This window comes from Malurus melanocephalus, unplaced genomic scaffold (assembly GCF_030028575.1).
Source record: "Malurus melanocephalus ecotype Western Australia unplaced genomic scaffold, MMel_1.1 scaffold_129, whole genome shotgun sequence".
NCBI lineage: Eukaryota > Metazoa > Chordata > Aves > Passeriformes > Maluridae > Malurus > Malurus melanocephalus.
Genome location: NW_026623361.1, coordinates 1,763,694 through 1,780,497, shown reverse-complemented (window position 1 = coordinate 1,780,497; position 16,804 = coordinate 1,763,694). Strand labels below are relative to the sequence as shown.

The following is a 16,804-nucleotide window of genomic DNA, read 5'->3' as shown; positions in this document are numbered from 1 at the left end:
ATCCCAGAGCTTTTCATTTCCTTATCCCCATTATGTAGGCAAATACAGAACCCTTCTCCAAATAGATTCCAGGGCGCCAGTTTATCTGCATTATTTTATTATTATAGTCATGATCCTGTATCCATAGTACCCAGCCTTTCCTTCAAAATAAATCAGTGCCTGATTAATGTCCTGTAGATGGGGTATCTCCAGGCTGAGGCACGAGATGTACTGCCCTCCTCTTCTGATCTGCTCTGCTGTGCTTCACTGCTTGATTCTTGTTTTCTCTTCTGACRTCACCTGACTACCTGCCTTAATCTGTGGTGGAAATTACTGCCTCTTTTGCTGCTTTTATTCTTTGGCATTTTTTCCCTTTGAAAGTAATGCATTTCTTTTTCAATGGAGGATGCAGTTCAAAGGCTCTGTTCTTTCCCTAACTTTCCCAAAGATGAAGAGAACATATATGCTGGCATTTTCTTGTAACTACTCTAAACATCTGCAGCCCTTCTTGGTTTRCTTGTCGAAACCAGTTCGGACAGGAAGGTTTCTATTTTTCTTTCTAGCTGGGGGAGAAAGTTCATAAAACAAAAAAGAACATGCCTCAGAGAAGCATTTCAATCAGAAAATTATCTACCCGGAAGACATGAAAACCGATTTTGCTATATTTATCAGTTTCATGGCAAAGAAAGGTCAAAATRTGAATATATCCAGCAAAATTGGCAAAGCCTCTTAGTCTTCCAATGCCCCAASAGGCATAAGACTAAAACTAAAACTGTGTCTTATGGTTTAATGTTGGCAGGGCTTGTTTTTTTTTTTTATTTTTGTTGTACGTGAAAATGTTCTACAGAAGTTCTGAGGTACTGAGATAACACAARGCCAGAAAAATCAGATTAAAATCAACACTGGTCAAAAGTGGAATTAAAAAGAACCAAACAACAGCAAGACAAACAAGCAAAAAAAAAACACCAGGAAAAATGATGCAGAACCACTTCTTCTCTAGAGAGAGCCAAATCCATTAAGCTAATTAGTTGAGCAGCTGATGTTCTGACCTGACATTGCTTCTTCATTCAGGATCTTTAATTCTTCATACAAGAAGATTTCTCATTCTTATCCAAACAAAGCCCAGTATCTGGATGTTCTTCTACAAACAGTTTGCTGATAAAATTTTCCTCTGAACAGTCACAATCTGAAATTTGAACAGTGCGACCTACATGACCTATTATATAAATTCTATTTTCTCTTCACTAGTGAACTAATGACCCAGACTTTGTAAACAACTTCCTTTATTCCTCCCTWAACAATTAATTTCACTCCAAAAGAACTTCCCTTTGAAATTTTTTTTTTAAGAAGGGAGACATTTACTTTTGTGTAAATCCTCATTCTGTCATGTTCKTCTCRTAAGACATGGACACAACGAACAAAGTCAGACCCCCAGCAGACATCCAACAGATAATCCAAAGGCAATGGGAGCCGCTCGGTCCTGTTTGTGGAAAACCTCCTCTAGAAACATCAAACACCAGGATTGTTGCAGGTATCTACAAGCCTGCCTGTTCTCACTGGCTTTCACAGCTTCCCAAAAAAGTATTCCATGGGCTCTCAGGGGCCTGTGCTGAAAAGCACTGAGTTAGGGAGTGAAGACACATCTTTGAGTGCAGCAGTGTACASAGGTCCCTCAGCTGGCACTGAGTGAATTGCCCCTGAAAGCAACACCCCCATTTTCCTGTCAGAGTGCAAATGGACACACATTTGTAGGAGGATCTCATGAGCCTTGACTCCATTCCCTTGCAATAACTCATTCATGCTTCTGCATTTTGTATAAATATTCATTTCTTTGAATAGCACATCCATCATCCCTCTTCTCCATCCCGTGCAGTCTCCACCAAAGCCAATGGACRCTCCTTTCTGTGGCACTAGGGACACAAGCAGCTGTCCTTCAGGATGGCTGCTGCACACCACACTCACAGTGCAGCAAGCAGGCAGGCAGGCCAGCCCACACCGAGCACCAGGGACTCACACCCTCATCCCAGAAAGAGGGAGGGGAGGGCACAGCAGCAGGGCAGGACAGCAACTGCAGTGGGAGCCACTGCGTCCATCCTGACACCATCACCATGCCAGACCTTCAAAGGCTTTGCTGTCTGCTCAGCACATTTCTGCTCCTTAGCTCTCCCAAGGAAGTTTCTGAGAACAAAAGCTTGGAAGTTCTTCTAGTGATGGCAGGAAAAGTGGGTGCATAGACAGGGTCACTTTAGCCTCTCTGTCAGGATCAGGAGAGGAAAGTGCTCACATCCAGCCCAGAACTTCCCCTCAGTGAGGTGCACAGCATCTCCAGCACTGTTTCTGGGGTGGGTAATTAAATTGCTCCAACACAGACTCACACACCTGCAAGAGCTGGCACAGTGAGCACTGAACAGCAAATCTGGAGCACAGAGGGGAGCAGGCTTCCCAAGTCCAGAGAGTTTGTTTTCTATTTACTTTTCCCACTCCATCATGCTCTACAGAAGATGAATGACCAAGCCTGACTTTTAGCAATTTAATTTTCTGAGTGTGTTTTTTCATTGATCAAGAAGTTGCCTGTTTTGGACTTTAAGTGATTGTCTCTGAATTGTTAYTCCACACACATGCCTGCAAGCAAGGCACCCTGTGACATCTTTGCTAAGCTAATCGCTTCCTGCCACGGAAGCTTAATAGATGGTACTCCTCTCCTGTGCAAGGCCTGAAGTTGCTCTGCCGAGGAAAATTGAGTAGAAATTGCGTCTGAGGAGAAAACATTTTCTGTAGGATCAGAATTTGATATGAGCCTTAACCTTTAACTAAAATACCTCATCAAAGCTAAGGAAATTAAAACATTTACTTTTGTAAGCTGCAATATTTTTTCCAAAAAAAAAGCCCCAATTTTCTTACATATCTGGAGAAAAAATGCAGACTGGATTGCCTTTATGGGCCAGAATCTGCCATCCTTCCTGCTTTGAGGCSATTCCATTGCCCAACCCAAAGCTGAGTTATCATTGATGATGATTGTAAAATAATAGCACTGGATTTCAGTCTGCTACTTGGAAAGTTCTCTCTTTTTGGTCTTTTGGGGTGGTTGGTAACTGTATGCAAACCTTTTAAGAAGTGAAGAAGTTTGGATTTTCAACAGAAATTTCCCCAATCAGCAAATCCTGCCCCACGAGAGGGACAGCCACACTGCTCCTCAGGAGGGAGATGGGCTACAACTCCTTTGTGCAGAAACAGCAACTCAGTGTTCCCCTCCTGCACCACAGGCAGGTGCTACGTACACCAAGGAGCTCCTTCAGGCACACAAATTACCCTAAAGGGATCAGACACGCAGCACCACCGCTGGTAGCCCAGGGTCCTGAACTTTAGCAATAAAAAGCACCGAAGGCATCAGACGTTCAGAAAACTAAAAGCCATCTCTGTAGAGAAAATACAGACTATTGCCACAGCCTGTCACGCTTCTTCCTTCTGTCTTTTTATTACTAAAACCTTTCTTTCCCAATTTTCCCCTTTGTTTAAATTTAAGAACATCCCTTTGCTTCTTAACAGGAAGAAATGTTTCATCCCAGAAATGTTTATGGGTCRCTGACAGTGATGTACAATTTGTATTTTGCACATTAAGGATTTCCCAGCCAAACTTCGGCTCTTCCCTGACTGTTGCTTCAATTAATCTTCTGTTTGGCATTTGGCTGCCTATTAATGCTAACAAAATATTGTTATGAAAACATATCAAATTGCCCTTCTCAGCCTATAATCAGTCTTTCTGGCATGAAGTACGGTCAGATTCAATCTAGACTRTAAGTTCACTTCTAAATTTCAAAACATGATGCAATCTGTAAAGTTTCAATAAATAAATTCCTTCTCCCCCATGAGAGAAGTTAGYAAATCTACTTTTTCATTTAATTTTGATATGCCCTCAAAGTCAGGTATCACATCCAGAAAAGTTTATCCATTTGTGGAGCAATCTCTTCTCCAGAAGTACTGGAGTCTGCTAAAAACTGCCAAACAAATGTTTGGTCTGGCTTTATTTGTTTTGCTTACTAGTCCATGTGGAATTTCCTCCACTGAGATCTTGTAGCTACCTCAGATCTGCACCTCTTGGGCCCTTCAGGTTCCTTTTGAACCATCCTTTGTGCACAGATCTTCACACAGAGAAAAGGGGATGGGCAAGTTCCTTCGACAGCTCTCAGAGGTCTTTACAAACATAAACCTAATTTTCATTAAATTTATCTGAGGGAGGTTAGTCTTACCTCTCTTGCAGTATGATGAAGGAACTGAGACATGGATGCTTTGTCAAAGACCAGCCCTACTCTGGGACCAAGGAGATGGAAGTCAGATCTCTCATCTCCATGTCCGATCCCAGGGCATTCCCATGAAGGTCATTTTGCTGCTGACAATTGTTGGAGTTAATGTAGTCACTGTATCTCCATGAATACCACAGATTAAACAGGTTGKTTTTTTCCAGTTTGTATATTACAGAGTAGATCTATACAAGTTCTTATATAGTTTGCCTCACAAAATCATAAAATGGTTGTTTCAGTACTTCAGTGACAACTTAAAGCTGTATATGCTGGAATTGAATGTAGTATCAAAGTATGCAAATTTACAAATATGACTCTCTCTGACAATGAAGAAGATCAGATAATTTGAGGACAAACAAATTTAATTATGTWAATATTATTTCTTTTATTACAAATGTTTTGTTCCTGAGCATTAATTTAGAGGGGATTTTAGCTTGGCTAATCCAGTAAAGAGCAGTGACGGAATCAAAACAGCAACAATTACTCCAAGTCCTCTGCTTTCTCTTGGAGCAAGAAGCATGTCCCCTCAGTAGCATCTAAACTCTCAAACACACCCTTTCCATCTCACCACTGCTGGCATTTCCCAGATGATCCACCTCCAAGGACAGCGGTGTTTCAGCTCTCTCCTGTCACAGCAGATCCTATGGCTGTCTCACCCAGCTCCCTAATCAACCTGCTGGGGAGAGCTGAATAATTACTGCTGTAAGAGTGATTGAAGTGAGTGATTCCCTCCACTTAATCCCAGTGTGAAAAACAGAGACTTTGCATATATAAATAACCAAGATATCACAAGCAAGTATGAAGTGAAAACTGCCTGAAATACCCGGGTTGTTCCATCAGTACTGCATGAATTACTGGAATATTCTGTAAACCAGCTGAATGGTGATTCCAGGTTTATTTCAGATTGTCACCCTGTCTATAGCTTTGTGTATGAATGAGTCATAACAATTACAACTTATTAGATTTCTTAGGGAAGGTTCTCAAGGCTCTAGCCCCAGCCACCTGCATTTCATGGGAAGCAGTTTAACATAAGCCTTTGAAGATCTAGCCAAGAGTTTGTGTATCTTTGTGACCACAGCTGATGCTGAAAAAAGAGCCTCCAGCAACAATCATCACAGATTCCCAGCCCTACACCTGGCACCCTGGATCTAGAATAGAGAGGAATAGAATAGAATAGAATAGAATAGAATAGAATAGAATAGAATAGAATAGAATAGAATAGAATAGAATAGAATAGAATAGAATAGAATAGAATAGAATAGAATAGAATAGAATAGAATAGAATAGAATAGAATAGAATAGAATAGAATAGAATAGAATAATAGACTAGACTAGAATAGATTCTTTCCATTGGAAGGGGCCTACAATGATCATCCAGTCCAACTGCCTGAGCTCTTCTGGACCGAGCACAAGTTAGAGCCTCAGTTTGTCATGTCAAAAGCAAAATTATTGTAGAAGTCAAAGAAGGAAAATTCTGRCACCGCCACATCAGTCAGGGAAGGAAACTGTCCAGTCTGTTTGGACAGCTCAGATCTCTGGGAAAGATGAGACTCCACCAAAAGAACATGTAGTCTAAAATAATTTTTGCTCTTTCACCCTGGGCTCACTCTCAGAGAATACTCCTCCTGTGGTTCCTAGTCCCCATAGGCCAAATGGTGAAACTTTGCTCCAGAGAGGGTTCCCTGAACCATGAAACCAGTGGAGGACCAGACTCCCATCACCCTATTTTCTCCAAGCAGTGCCTTATATCACAAGAGTCTGTAATGAAGTCATTAGGTCTAATGGAGGGGAAAATAGCTATTTAAAGTAGGTAGCACCAGAAATGGACTGAAGTGGAATTTTCCATTTTATAGCATATGAAAGATTAGCTGCTACTGCACCTCACTGCTGCAGAATTAGCCATGGATCCAATTATGGCTCTTCTCCGTTCAGCCCTGCAAAGCTCCTTTCTGAATTCTCAGCCAGCAATAAAGCAGTAAATGTTTATCTAAAATGCTTATAGAGCTTCCCTMTCCCTTGTGCTCCTTGTCAGTTTACCCTTAGATTGTAAAACAATATATTGTTTTTCCACCTCGGAAGCATTTCCCAGATGCCTAGGGAAGCCCTTCACATGCCAGGTGCTGCTTTTAATGAGTGAGGATTTCARCTTTCATAACTATGGTGTCACTACCAGCAGCTCTATTTGCTCCATGCTGTGGTTTAAGGGTGAAAAAAAAAACCCACCAAAAACCCTCAGAAAATAAAAAAAACCACTCTCAAAAAACCAACAAAACCCACTAACAAGACTGTTCTCTCAGCTCACAGCCTCTCCCTCTCCTGGGCTATCACAGAACATGAGCCCTCTGAAGGTTACTTCTCTACCAATTTCACATATTGACCTTGATGTCCTGTCCCTTACAATATTCTTTAAAATCCATCATCTGTAAACTAAGTTTAAGTCAGGAAACCTAATTAGTAAGAGAGACAATAAATAACAAGCTTAAGGGGAGGGAGGAGAGAACCTCTTGCAGGTGGCCAGCTCTTAGCTGAATAATTCTCTGTGCAATGGTCATGCTTCAAAAATTTAATTCTCTGTAATTTCATTTAGGATGGGGAAAACAAAACAAAATGAGCAAAGTGATATAGGATTTCATTTATATTCTGACAGGTACATTCATCTAAAGTTTAACCATTATAGCTGSAGTTACTGTACCTTTCTTCCAAAGCATTTAATGGTGTGAAGCAAGTGGCAATATTTTTTTTTAAAAAAAGGACCTACTTGTAATTATTATTTGCTATTTTTATACCAAAAAGAAAAAAAAAAAAAGAAGTCTCCCTGCTGTCAGGCTGATTGTATTAATGTGAGATTCCTATGGTCCTTCAGACTTGATTGCTTTTGATTCTTGCTTAGAAGTGGTGATGAAGGAGCTGAAATCATAATTCCTATTTAGAAGGCAAAGAGGAGGCCACTTCAATTCTGTGGTGAGTAGCACATTTTGTTGCTTTAATTAAAAAGTTGTTCTGAGAAGCTTCTGCAGTATTCAGAGCATGAAAAGGGTGGTATTTTCAAAGACACTTTGGGGATCACTCCTGCAGTTTTTCTGAGCTGTGTTGATGTTGCTTAAACATAATAAGGAAGAGAAGCAGTCTTTTATCTTGAAAATTGTAAATCAATCCCCTCAATGATGAAAATACATTTTCCTTTATGTAGTTCTTAAATTGCTATCTATCTCTATGCAGGCTCTTAAAGACAGATTTTTCAGCAGCAGAATACCCTCTAAAACCAAAAAAGAAAAGATTTAAGTATCCAGAGCTGAAGGTGTTTAGCCCAGAATATAAATGATTTTCAAGTGCTGGCTCCCTTTGAGATGAATACCCAGAAAACTCTCCAGGTCAAGGCTGTTACTCCCTGAGAGTTCACCAAAAGTGAGTAACACTCCACAACCATGAGCCACCATTCTCTTCTGGAGACAGCAATGGCTGTCAGGTTCATCAGTGCACTGTGCAGCCCTCCGGGCCAGCCAGACTCCCTGGAGACTTAATTTTCACTTTTACAAATCAATACATTTCACTGGTACTTTCAGCTTTTCATATGACAGCAGCATTGAAAATGAATATTTTACTGAGCTTACTAAGGGTGGATTTAGGAGGTCATATAAGATTTGGATCTGTTTCAGATTCATGTGACAGCTCAGGTAAGATGCTGTTGGCTTAGAGAAACTAAGTTAAATCATATTTAGGGTTTTTATTTGATGGTGCCAGAATCCTTCACATTGTCTGTGACTCAGATCAGCTGCTCCTTTTGCACTGGAATCATGACAAAAGCCTCTTAGTTTTAGCTCTAACCTCAACCCAAACTACACAGAGGTATTTGAGGTGCCTGCTATGTTTCCCTCTGCCCAAGGAACCAGCTATTTTGGTACTCCCATGGCAAAGAGTAAAAGCAGTTGCAAGGAATGTAAAGGTCCCAACATCACAGGTTCATTTCCTAATCTCTGGATCTACCCTTCACTAGAATTGCATTTTAAATGCCCCAAGATTATATCACTGTCGTGGGTTTAAAACCTGATTTTTCCCAATTTCCCAGCCAATGCACCAGAAAATGTGGTGGTTTAGACTGTGCTGAAAGCCAAAAGCACTGCACCCAYGACGTTCCCTCCCTTCCCCCCACCRGAGAGAGAGAAGGGAGAGCAAAAGCCCAATTAACACGAAAATGTATGGCTTTCAGATAACATAACATAATTGAGAGAAAGATACATATGTGCTCCAGAGAAATGGTCAGACAGGCTGMATAACTTAAGTTGCAAAAATAGATTTATTACTACAAACTACTAAGAATACTATGGCACYGGGGAGGGGAACAAAGATAAGGGACAAGTTTACAAGGAGAAGAAAAATAAAAAACRGACATTTTAAGACACCGGTTATCCTTTCCAGGACCCGTCTCTTTCCCAGGTCCATCCCTCTCCACCCCCCATGTTTTTCCCACACACACAGGGGACAGGAATGAAAGTCTAACATAGATCAAACCACTCATTACAGTTGTCGTCCATCATCATAGGAGAAGTGTTCCTACAGCTCCAAGCTGTGGGAGGTTTTTTTCCCAAGAACAGTCAGTGTTCTAACTGCTGATGGCGAGGGAATATTTATTCATAACGGCTGATGGCSAGGGAATATTTTCTTTACCTCGTAGGAGAAAAGAAAGAATGTCCTTCAAGGCCAAACTGCGTTGTTTCAGCGGCGTGAGACCACTATCACAAATCTCCTGGCAGAAYACAGCTTCATTTGCATCAACTTGTTTCAAACGTCGTGGGGGGGCCAAGCCTCTTCCCCCTTTTTAGCTGTTTAGTCCAGTCCTCAAAGGCCAGGGGTTTTTTTCCCCTCAGAGCAAGGTCGCTCTCCTGTTTCTATTCGGGTCTGTCATTGATAAAATAGTTTTTTTGAGAACAACTTATTTTCTCCATGCTYGAGAACCACAGCAAAAAGCACAGCAAGCCAATCCCATCTTCTCCTTACTGTGATCTTCGGGCCTCCATTTTCTTCTTACATCTCCTCACCCTCCTGCTCTGTTTTTCCCCAGTGCATGATACTAAAACTACATACTAACAACCTTAAAGCTATATGGTGGCCGCCCCTATCTTGTTTTGAATTCTTTTTAAGTACTAGATAATGCGTCATCACAGAGGTGTAACCAACCTGTGCAATTGGCCCAGGCCTGATGGGCAGCCTGTCCATCAACCTCAGAGTCATGATGGATTGGCTCTAAAACACAGGGGGCAGGACTCCTTTTGCTGGAGAAGAAGGAGAAAATTTCTAGAACTTCCTCACAGTAGCCATCTTTGTGGTTTCTTGGTCCCYATCCCTCCACCACCAAAAATTGGACCAAGTAAAACCATGACAATCACCTAACTGAAAACTAACTTCTGGCTAAAATTTAACATCTATGTTTCTCAGCTGGAAAAGTTGGTCAGGGAAGCCTCAGACTGGCACAGGTCCACCTGCACACCCCAAAGCATCTTAGTGTGGCCTTTCCTACTCACACCTGGAACAGAGCAGCTCCTCCTTAGGTCTTCAGTTCCCCACAGACCATGCTCTGTGCATTCATGAGGAGGTAAGGAAGACCAAAATCTCACCAAACCCCTTCTTGTTTTGCAGAATTGTGAGGGAGTAGCTTTACTCCACTTGGGGCTGGCCCATCAATRGAGACCGTAAGGGGGATTGGTTTTTTGTCCTGCTCTTCACACATTCTGAGTAGCACCATAACAGTCACTGTAAGGCCCAGGACAGATGTCACAGTCCATAGGAAAACACTCCCACGCTGGGACCAAACAGAGCCTTGAAATGCTGCTGTGGTTTCCAAGCCAGGCCRTTCTGCACCGCCTTGTGACACTTGAGGCACATTAAATTCCCTGCATCTCAGACTCTCATTTGGAGTGAAGCATCTTCAGCAACCCTAATGTTTGATCTCAGCCTCACAGCTGGGGAAAACTAGCAGCTGGTTTGTGATTCAAAAGGAACAGAACAATAACCCATTGAGGCTACTCCTCCTGTCTGTGGATGAGTGAGTCAGATGAATAATTGGACAATGCAGATCAGTTAAGCCTAATGCGGTTAATAGAATTAATTTGCAAATTAGTACACATTAGGTGAATCAGCTGCAATTCATTTTGACAGAAATGTTAAAAAATACCAAAGTAGTTMTAATGAAACCGATAAATATTGCTGCAGAAAAGGCTCCATAGAAGGCAGTGTCTAGGTGGAAATTTTTTTCTGTAAGTGCTGGGGATGCATAGGTTGAATTTCATATCATCAGTAGGAGGTATTTCTTCTTCCTGGTTTGTACAGCCTTTATTACCCTGACAACCCTTCATGAATCTTAAATATTCATTAGAGACGGGCTGAGAAAGTTCTGACTGGGATCCAGGCATAGATTTTGTTAGGACGGATAGAGGGTCTGGGCAAGGAAAAGGAAATAAAGTATTTTGACTTTAAAAGCTGGCCTAGGAAAAGCAGTTGGTAAAATAATTTGGTCCTCTAACACTCTTCCTAGGAAAGCCTGGWAACATGTTTGGGCTGCTGTTATTCTGTGACACTTAGAGCAGATAAAAATATGACATTCGAAAGAGCTCGGTGTCTTCAGGGTGGTGATCACAGGGAAGAAAATGCCAATAGCATTATTTTATTATTGAAAGGCTTGAAAAATGCTTTGGTCAGGTACAGTTAAGAGGATCCCCTGATATCAAAAGTTGAGCTGCAGCTCCTGGAGCACTAAGATGATTTAGGAAGAGGCTGAGCTCTGAGATGTGTGTGATCAGGGTAAACCAAGAGGCAAGAACAGGGGAACAAATGTGCCACACACACGTGACTAAGAAGAAAACYTCCACTGCTGGCTGGAATGTGCAGTGATGGCAACACCTGGTGTTGAATAAATGTATCTGGAGGAAGAGGATCAAACCATGGCTACATCGGTTAATGTGACACCTCCCTGGAATCGACAAGTCATGTCTCTCTGTAGACTTCAGTACAACTGCAGTTTGTACTTGCTTTGGATATCACAAATCAACATTGTGTACACAGGATTTCATTAGCAGTGGAAATTAGGTAACAGTTTTAAGAAATAATTTATTTCTTTTAGTGATGGTCCTTTATATTCTGTTTTACTAGCACTTTCCTGCATGGCAAGGATTCACAGGTGTAGCAAACATTTTGTGAAGTGCTTCATTGCAATCAATTTGACTTCATCCAAAAGCAGTGGAGCTGCCAGAAAAGCTAACCTGTCTAAACCAATCTATTACCTATAAAAATTTTATTCTGCATGTAAAACTTCACAGGCATGCTATTATGCCTGTCCAAAAGGATTTAAAGTTGTAGAACAGCCATAATAGTTACGTTGTCCAGCTGCTGAATCACACATTGAGAAAACTGCCCCAGCATTACATGGTGTCCATCAAACGTGGAGCCTCCCGGCTCACAGTCACAGCGTGTCAGGTTTGATGAGGAGCTGGTTAAATGCAGTGTCAGAGCAGCTTACCTGGGGCACTGCACTGAAGGCCACTCGCCAGCTGGCTGAAAGCCCTGTGCTACCTATCAAATCCAGCAAAATACTGGAAAACAATTCACTTCCAGTGACTGAGTCATGGGAAAAGTCCACTTTTCCATGTTAATGCTTCGTAACCATCAACGAGGAACAAGTCACTCTTCCCAAGCGCTGCCAGCTCTTCACAACCTCCTGCTCCTCGTACACATCACGATTCACAAACCACACACAGTGACAGCGGAAGCCCCCAGTTCACAGCTGCAGGACTTGGGCTGCAGGACTCTCTCCAGGCAGACCAGGACTCTCTCACCAGGCAGACCAGGACTCTCTCATGTGGCTCTCTGTTCTCTGACCTGAGGCTTTCCCAGTGGTGGGCACTGACTCCCCATCAGCAAACCCTGGGAAGGCCAGAGCCAAGAGTGGGTTGAGGTTCTTTTCCTGATTCCTTTGTTGTCCCTGGATGCTCAGACTCCAGCTGAAATCGTGCTCAGCAGGAAGAAGCAGAAGTGGATAGAGTAATTCAGAGTTAGAAACCAAGCAACAAATGCAGAGCCCTTCCTTTCAAATTTGCATCAAGCCCAACAAACTGTAGTGCTGTTACCGCTCCCTGACTTCAGGCAGAGTGCTCAGATGAAGACCCACAGCATTGACTAAGCAGGTCTCGTGCAATCGAGAYTCAGATCCTGTTAAAAACAAATAGACTTCAGCCTTGCCGAGGAAGTCACATGAAGAGGCAACAAGAAAAACTGTAGACAGAACTCTCCCAGAGCTGCGTGCAGCTGGGTGAATAGCACAGGATTCTTGGCTGCAGAGCTCTTTTCCAGGGCACGCTAGCAAAGACAAACAGCCCTGGGCTCTGGTAATCTTCATCCAGCTCGAAAGGAGGCTTAGCAGGCCAGAGTTCAGAGAGATCTTCTGTCTCAGAACGTTCGTCAGTCCTAGAGCACATCGACTGCTGTCATAGCATGGAAAACAAAACCAGAAACCCGACTGTGCTTTAAGGACCTCTAATGACATGTTGCAGAAACATTATGTATAAGACAAGGTATGTATGTAGGTAACTGCTGAGCTGTAAAAGCCTTTGTTTGTGACCCTGTGCAGCTCAGGCCATGGTTTTCTGCAGAGGCAGAGGAAAACCCCCCGAGATGCCCAAGCAGACATTAACCTCGAGCTCAGGACACGGCTTACATAACCCAGCACTAGTGGGGCTTAACCATCGCTTCATCCTAAGGGCCCCTTGTTGCTGAAAATTTCACAGTTCAGCACACACTAAATTAATTCTTTTACTAGGTCAAGCCTGGTAACAAGGGTTGATTTAAGCAGCTTATTGCAACAGAAGACTAAACGCTGTTCCTAAATGGCAGCTCTCTATGATCCTAGGGAGGATGGATTCTGCTCCTGGTGACACACACCCTGAGACACAGCCGTGCTGGGAGCATGGTGGAGCAGGAAGATTTGCTGYTGCTATTTGGTAGCATTTTCAGGGAACACCAAATGTTATTTACTTCCTAATCTTCCTACAGAATATAAAGAATTGCTGCTCTGGGCTATTTCAGAGAGATAATGTGAGCAACTCATTTGAGTTGTGTATTGACCTCAGGCACTGTAAAGGTATATTTTACAGAGCTCAAAAAACCACTAATGCAGATTTCTGTACTTCTGAAGATCCCTAGAGTGCACTTCAAAGATTTTCCTGAAGTCTTAAACCGCACATATCCAGTCAAGTACCATGTTATTTGTTGCCATTGGTTAAACACCTCTAATCATTGGTCATATCAACTTCCAGGCTCTATGCTAAAGCAGCTTCTCAATACATACTTGCAGTCTTAATGTGCCAGGCTTATCAGCCCCCTAAGAACCATATTAATTATAATCAGTGACAGATACACACTAAATCCTATGCTGAAACATGGGGGTGGTTTCTGTGACCAGCTCTTATCTCTAAACCCAGAGCTCAAACCACATCTAAATTTCCCCAGTGTTAAACTGTTTACAGACATGGATTCAGCAGGTCTGGTTTTGGCTTGTGTTTAATTTTAATAACTCCCCCCCCCNCCCCCCCGCCCCGTATCTGCATTCTTTTTGTGCTTTGCCAGTCTGAACATAGATGCTTTGAAGCAGATTTTGCCAGGCAGGGACAGAGCTTGCATCATGTTGCTTCCATGAGTGAGTGAGATACCTGACCACAGATGCACACAATATGGGGAATAAACATGAGATAAGAAATCTAAGAGTCCCAACAGATAAGACATGAAAGGACATAAGAAAGATGGTTATTRTTTGAGAATAATACTCCAAGCTCAAGAGCATCCCCTCCCCACTCCTCCTCAGGCACACCGTGATCTGAGAAAGGCTCGTTGGGCCATGTCCCTCTGAGCAGGGGTTGCTGATGGAGCCTGGGCTGATACCCCCACTCCAGGAGCTCTTTCACCATCACCTRTTGAGAAAATGCAAAGGCATCTGACATGAGAGCTTCACTGAACTCGAGGGGAATTTTTCACAGGTACATTGTACATCCTCTTTAGGTCTGTGTGCACGGGAGTGTGAATGGGCTGTAGTAAATGCACTGTGAATGTTGCTCTCTTGGAGAATGAGTATGTTAGATGTGTAAGACTGTTCTCTAAGTGAATTGGTTTGTTTATAGAATATTTTATTAAATTGTTTAATATAGGCTATTAAGTKCTGTTAAAACCTAAAAACTGTTGGGTCAGGTCTAGGGCTCACTTTGGCAAGAGGGTCCACTGAATCTTGTGACTCAATGGGAGGGTCTCTCTCATTCTTTTTAATCCTTACCTTTTTTCATCCCCAGCCTCCATGTAGATCATTTTAGGTTGCTTTCAGTTTTAAATTAGCCAAATCAATTTCTCTCCACTGAAAACACATGGAGAAGCATATTTTAAGCAAGCTAGCACATGCCTAACTGTCTTTTCTTTGTTTCATTGGCTGGTTTTATTTTTGTTGTTTTTGTAAAGCATAACGATACTTTAATGGCATATCTGCAAACATTTCCATTTTTATTTTAGCAAATGCACTGAGGAAAGAGTGATCCTTCACAAAATCTGAAATGTACTCAGGCAGATGCTGAGAGTGGTAATAAAGACTAGGAATTTAACAGTATTCTAAAATACAACTTAATGTTTGATATTTTTCTAATCAGTGCATCACAGAATAAACACAGAAAATACAACTGGGATTGCACAGATTTAAGTATTTATTACAAGAGGTGTAAATCATGATGCTTTCAAGATTTTACGTAAAATCCACTGAGTTAATTGATTCTCTTTAGATTCCAATGGGCTTTGACTGAGTCCCCTAATGATATTAAAATCCATCTGTTATTAAACATCATGTTTAATACAACAGTAYGCAAATGCTGGGATTTGTAAATATCATTATGCAAAAGTTCAAGTCCAATCATGCTCCGCTTGAAGTCTGCAACATAAATTCTGTAGACATCAATAAGAATAGATTTGGGATATCTTTTTAATTGCACTGTATACAAGTATTGACAGAAGAATACAATACAGTAGCCACAAAATTAAAGAGGCTTCTACGAAACCTACAAAGAAGAGCAGCAGAGAATCAATGAAGTAAAAGCAGTATTTCAAAAAATAATCAAAAATAATTGGCAGTTTTGGAAAATACACTGAAAAAGAAGACAAATTAATTGGCACAGTTTAACAACCTAATTTCTAAGTGCACTTCATAACAACTCTCCTTACAAGCTGCTGTTTTCCCAGAAGATGATGACAAAAAGCCTCATTAGAACATCACTGTTTTATAGTGACAGATTTTATTGCATTGCCAGCTGTGAATCTAAAAAAAAAAAAATCCCCCCTAAAAACTCATATAAAGGTTCCTAAAAACCCTGTTTTCATTTGTTATTGTCAAAAAATAGCAACATAGCACTTCCATGTTTGTGAATACCACAATTCTATTTTTAAAAAAAATAGAAGTTAAAGAAAAGTGATTTTTGTTTTAGCTTCAAAAATAATGTAAAGAAACATTTAAGAACAAGTTATTTCAATGATCAGAGAGATATGTACAATATGATAGATTAGAGCCCAATCCTGCAAACACATGCTCATGAATGCAGATTTAGAGCCTGTTGATCCTGAGTAACTGTAACTATAAACTGGCAGGAGCAGGCTCTTAGCTTCATCCATTATAAGCTTTTTCATCATCTGTCCTAGGCTAAAAAGTGTAGATAAGTATATACTCTGTATATTGATTTATACAAAAGGTCTTTTACAGGTCTAACCTTGTTATTGCTAGGCTAAAAAAATTAGTATTTTGGAACCAATTACATTAATCATAAAGGATAAAATTGAGATGCAGCTTCTGATGACTGAATTTCTACTTGAGCCATTTTAAACTGTGTACACTGCAACCATTTGCGGAGCACGGATGAGCTATTGTTCATTTGTCCTGACCCCTGCAACATCCTCAGGCTGTGGTGGTTGACATTGCTCTGGATGGCTTGGAGGCGGAGCTGAAGTCCAGCAGATAAATGCTGTTGAAATAATGCAAAACATTTAGTTTCGTACCTGTAATACATACATTAATACAGCATTGTGAAGGGTATTGATTGAGGGCCAGGGAAGGTTCTTTTACTGCCSCAGTGTCACATTCCTTCCTTCCACACCCTGCACTGTGGTATCGCCATGCAATGCAAATGCGCCTACAGTCACAACTCCATACTGAGGACAACTCCAAAACTTTTCTTCTCTTCACCAAAATTCTCTTGACTCACAACCCACACTGGTGCATCTCACTGTCCCTTACAAAGAGGGCCAGCTGGCACMGTTTTACCCGAGCAAACAGACCCACAGTATCTGCTTTAGAACACAAACCTGTCTCCCGAGTCAAGAGTCCCAGTCCTGATTTTTCAGGRCACTTTAAAGCCTGAGGCATTTAGAAAACCACAGTCCAGGAACAGCCAGTCTTAGTAAAGAGAGGAAAGGCCCCAGAGCAGGACCTACTTAGAGAAAAGTGCTCCAGAAGGGAAAGG

At 41.6% G+C, this 16,804-nt stretch overlaps 1 protein-coding gene across 1 annotated transcript in view; it reads right to left on the bottom strand.

Moving 5' to 3' along the window:
- Positions 1-14,828: 14,828 nt before the first annotated feature.
- The window catches only part of UNC79 (unc-79 homolog, NALCN channel complex subunit), a 90,892-nt gene continuing 88,916 nt past the window's right edge, over positions 14,829-16,804 (bottom strand). Inside the window, exon 49 of the mRNA XM_057370639.1 lies at positions 14,829-16,306. Within this exon, the coding sequence (XP_057226622.1) occupies positions 16,106-16,306 (201 nt within the window). The 3' untranslated portion in view covers positions 14,829-16,105. The remainder of the gene's footprint in view (positions 16,307-16,804) is intronic.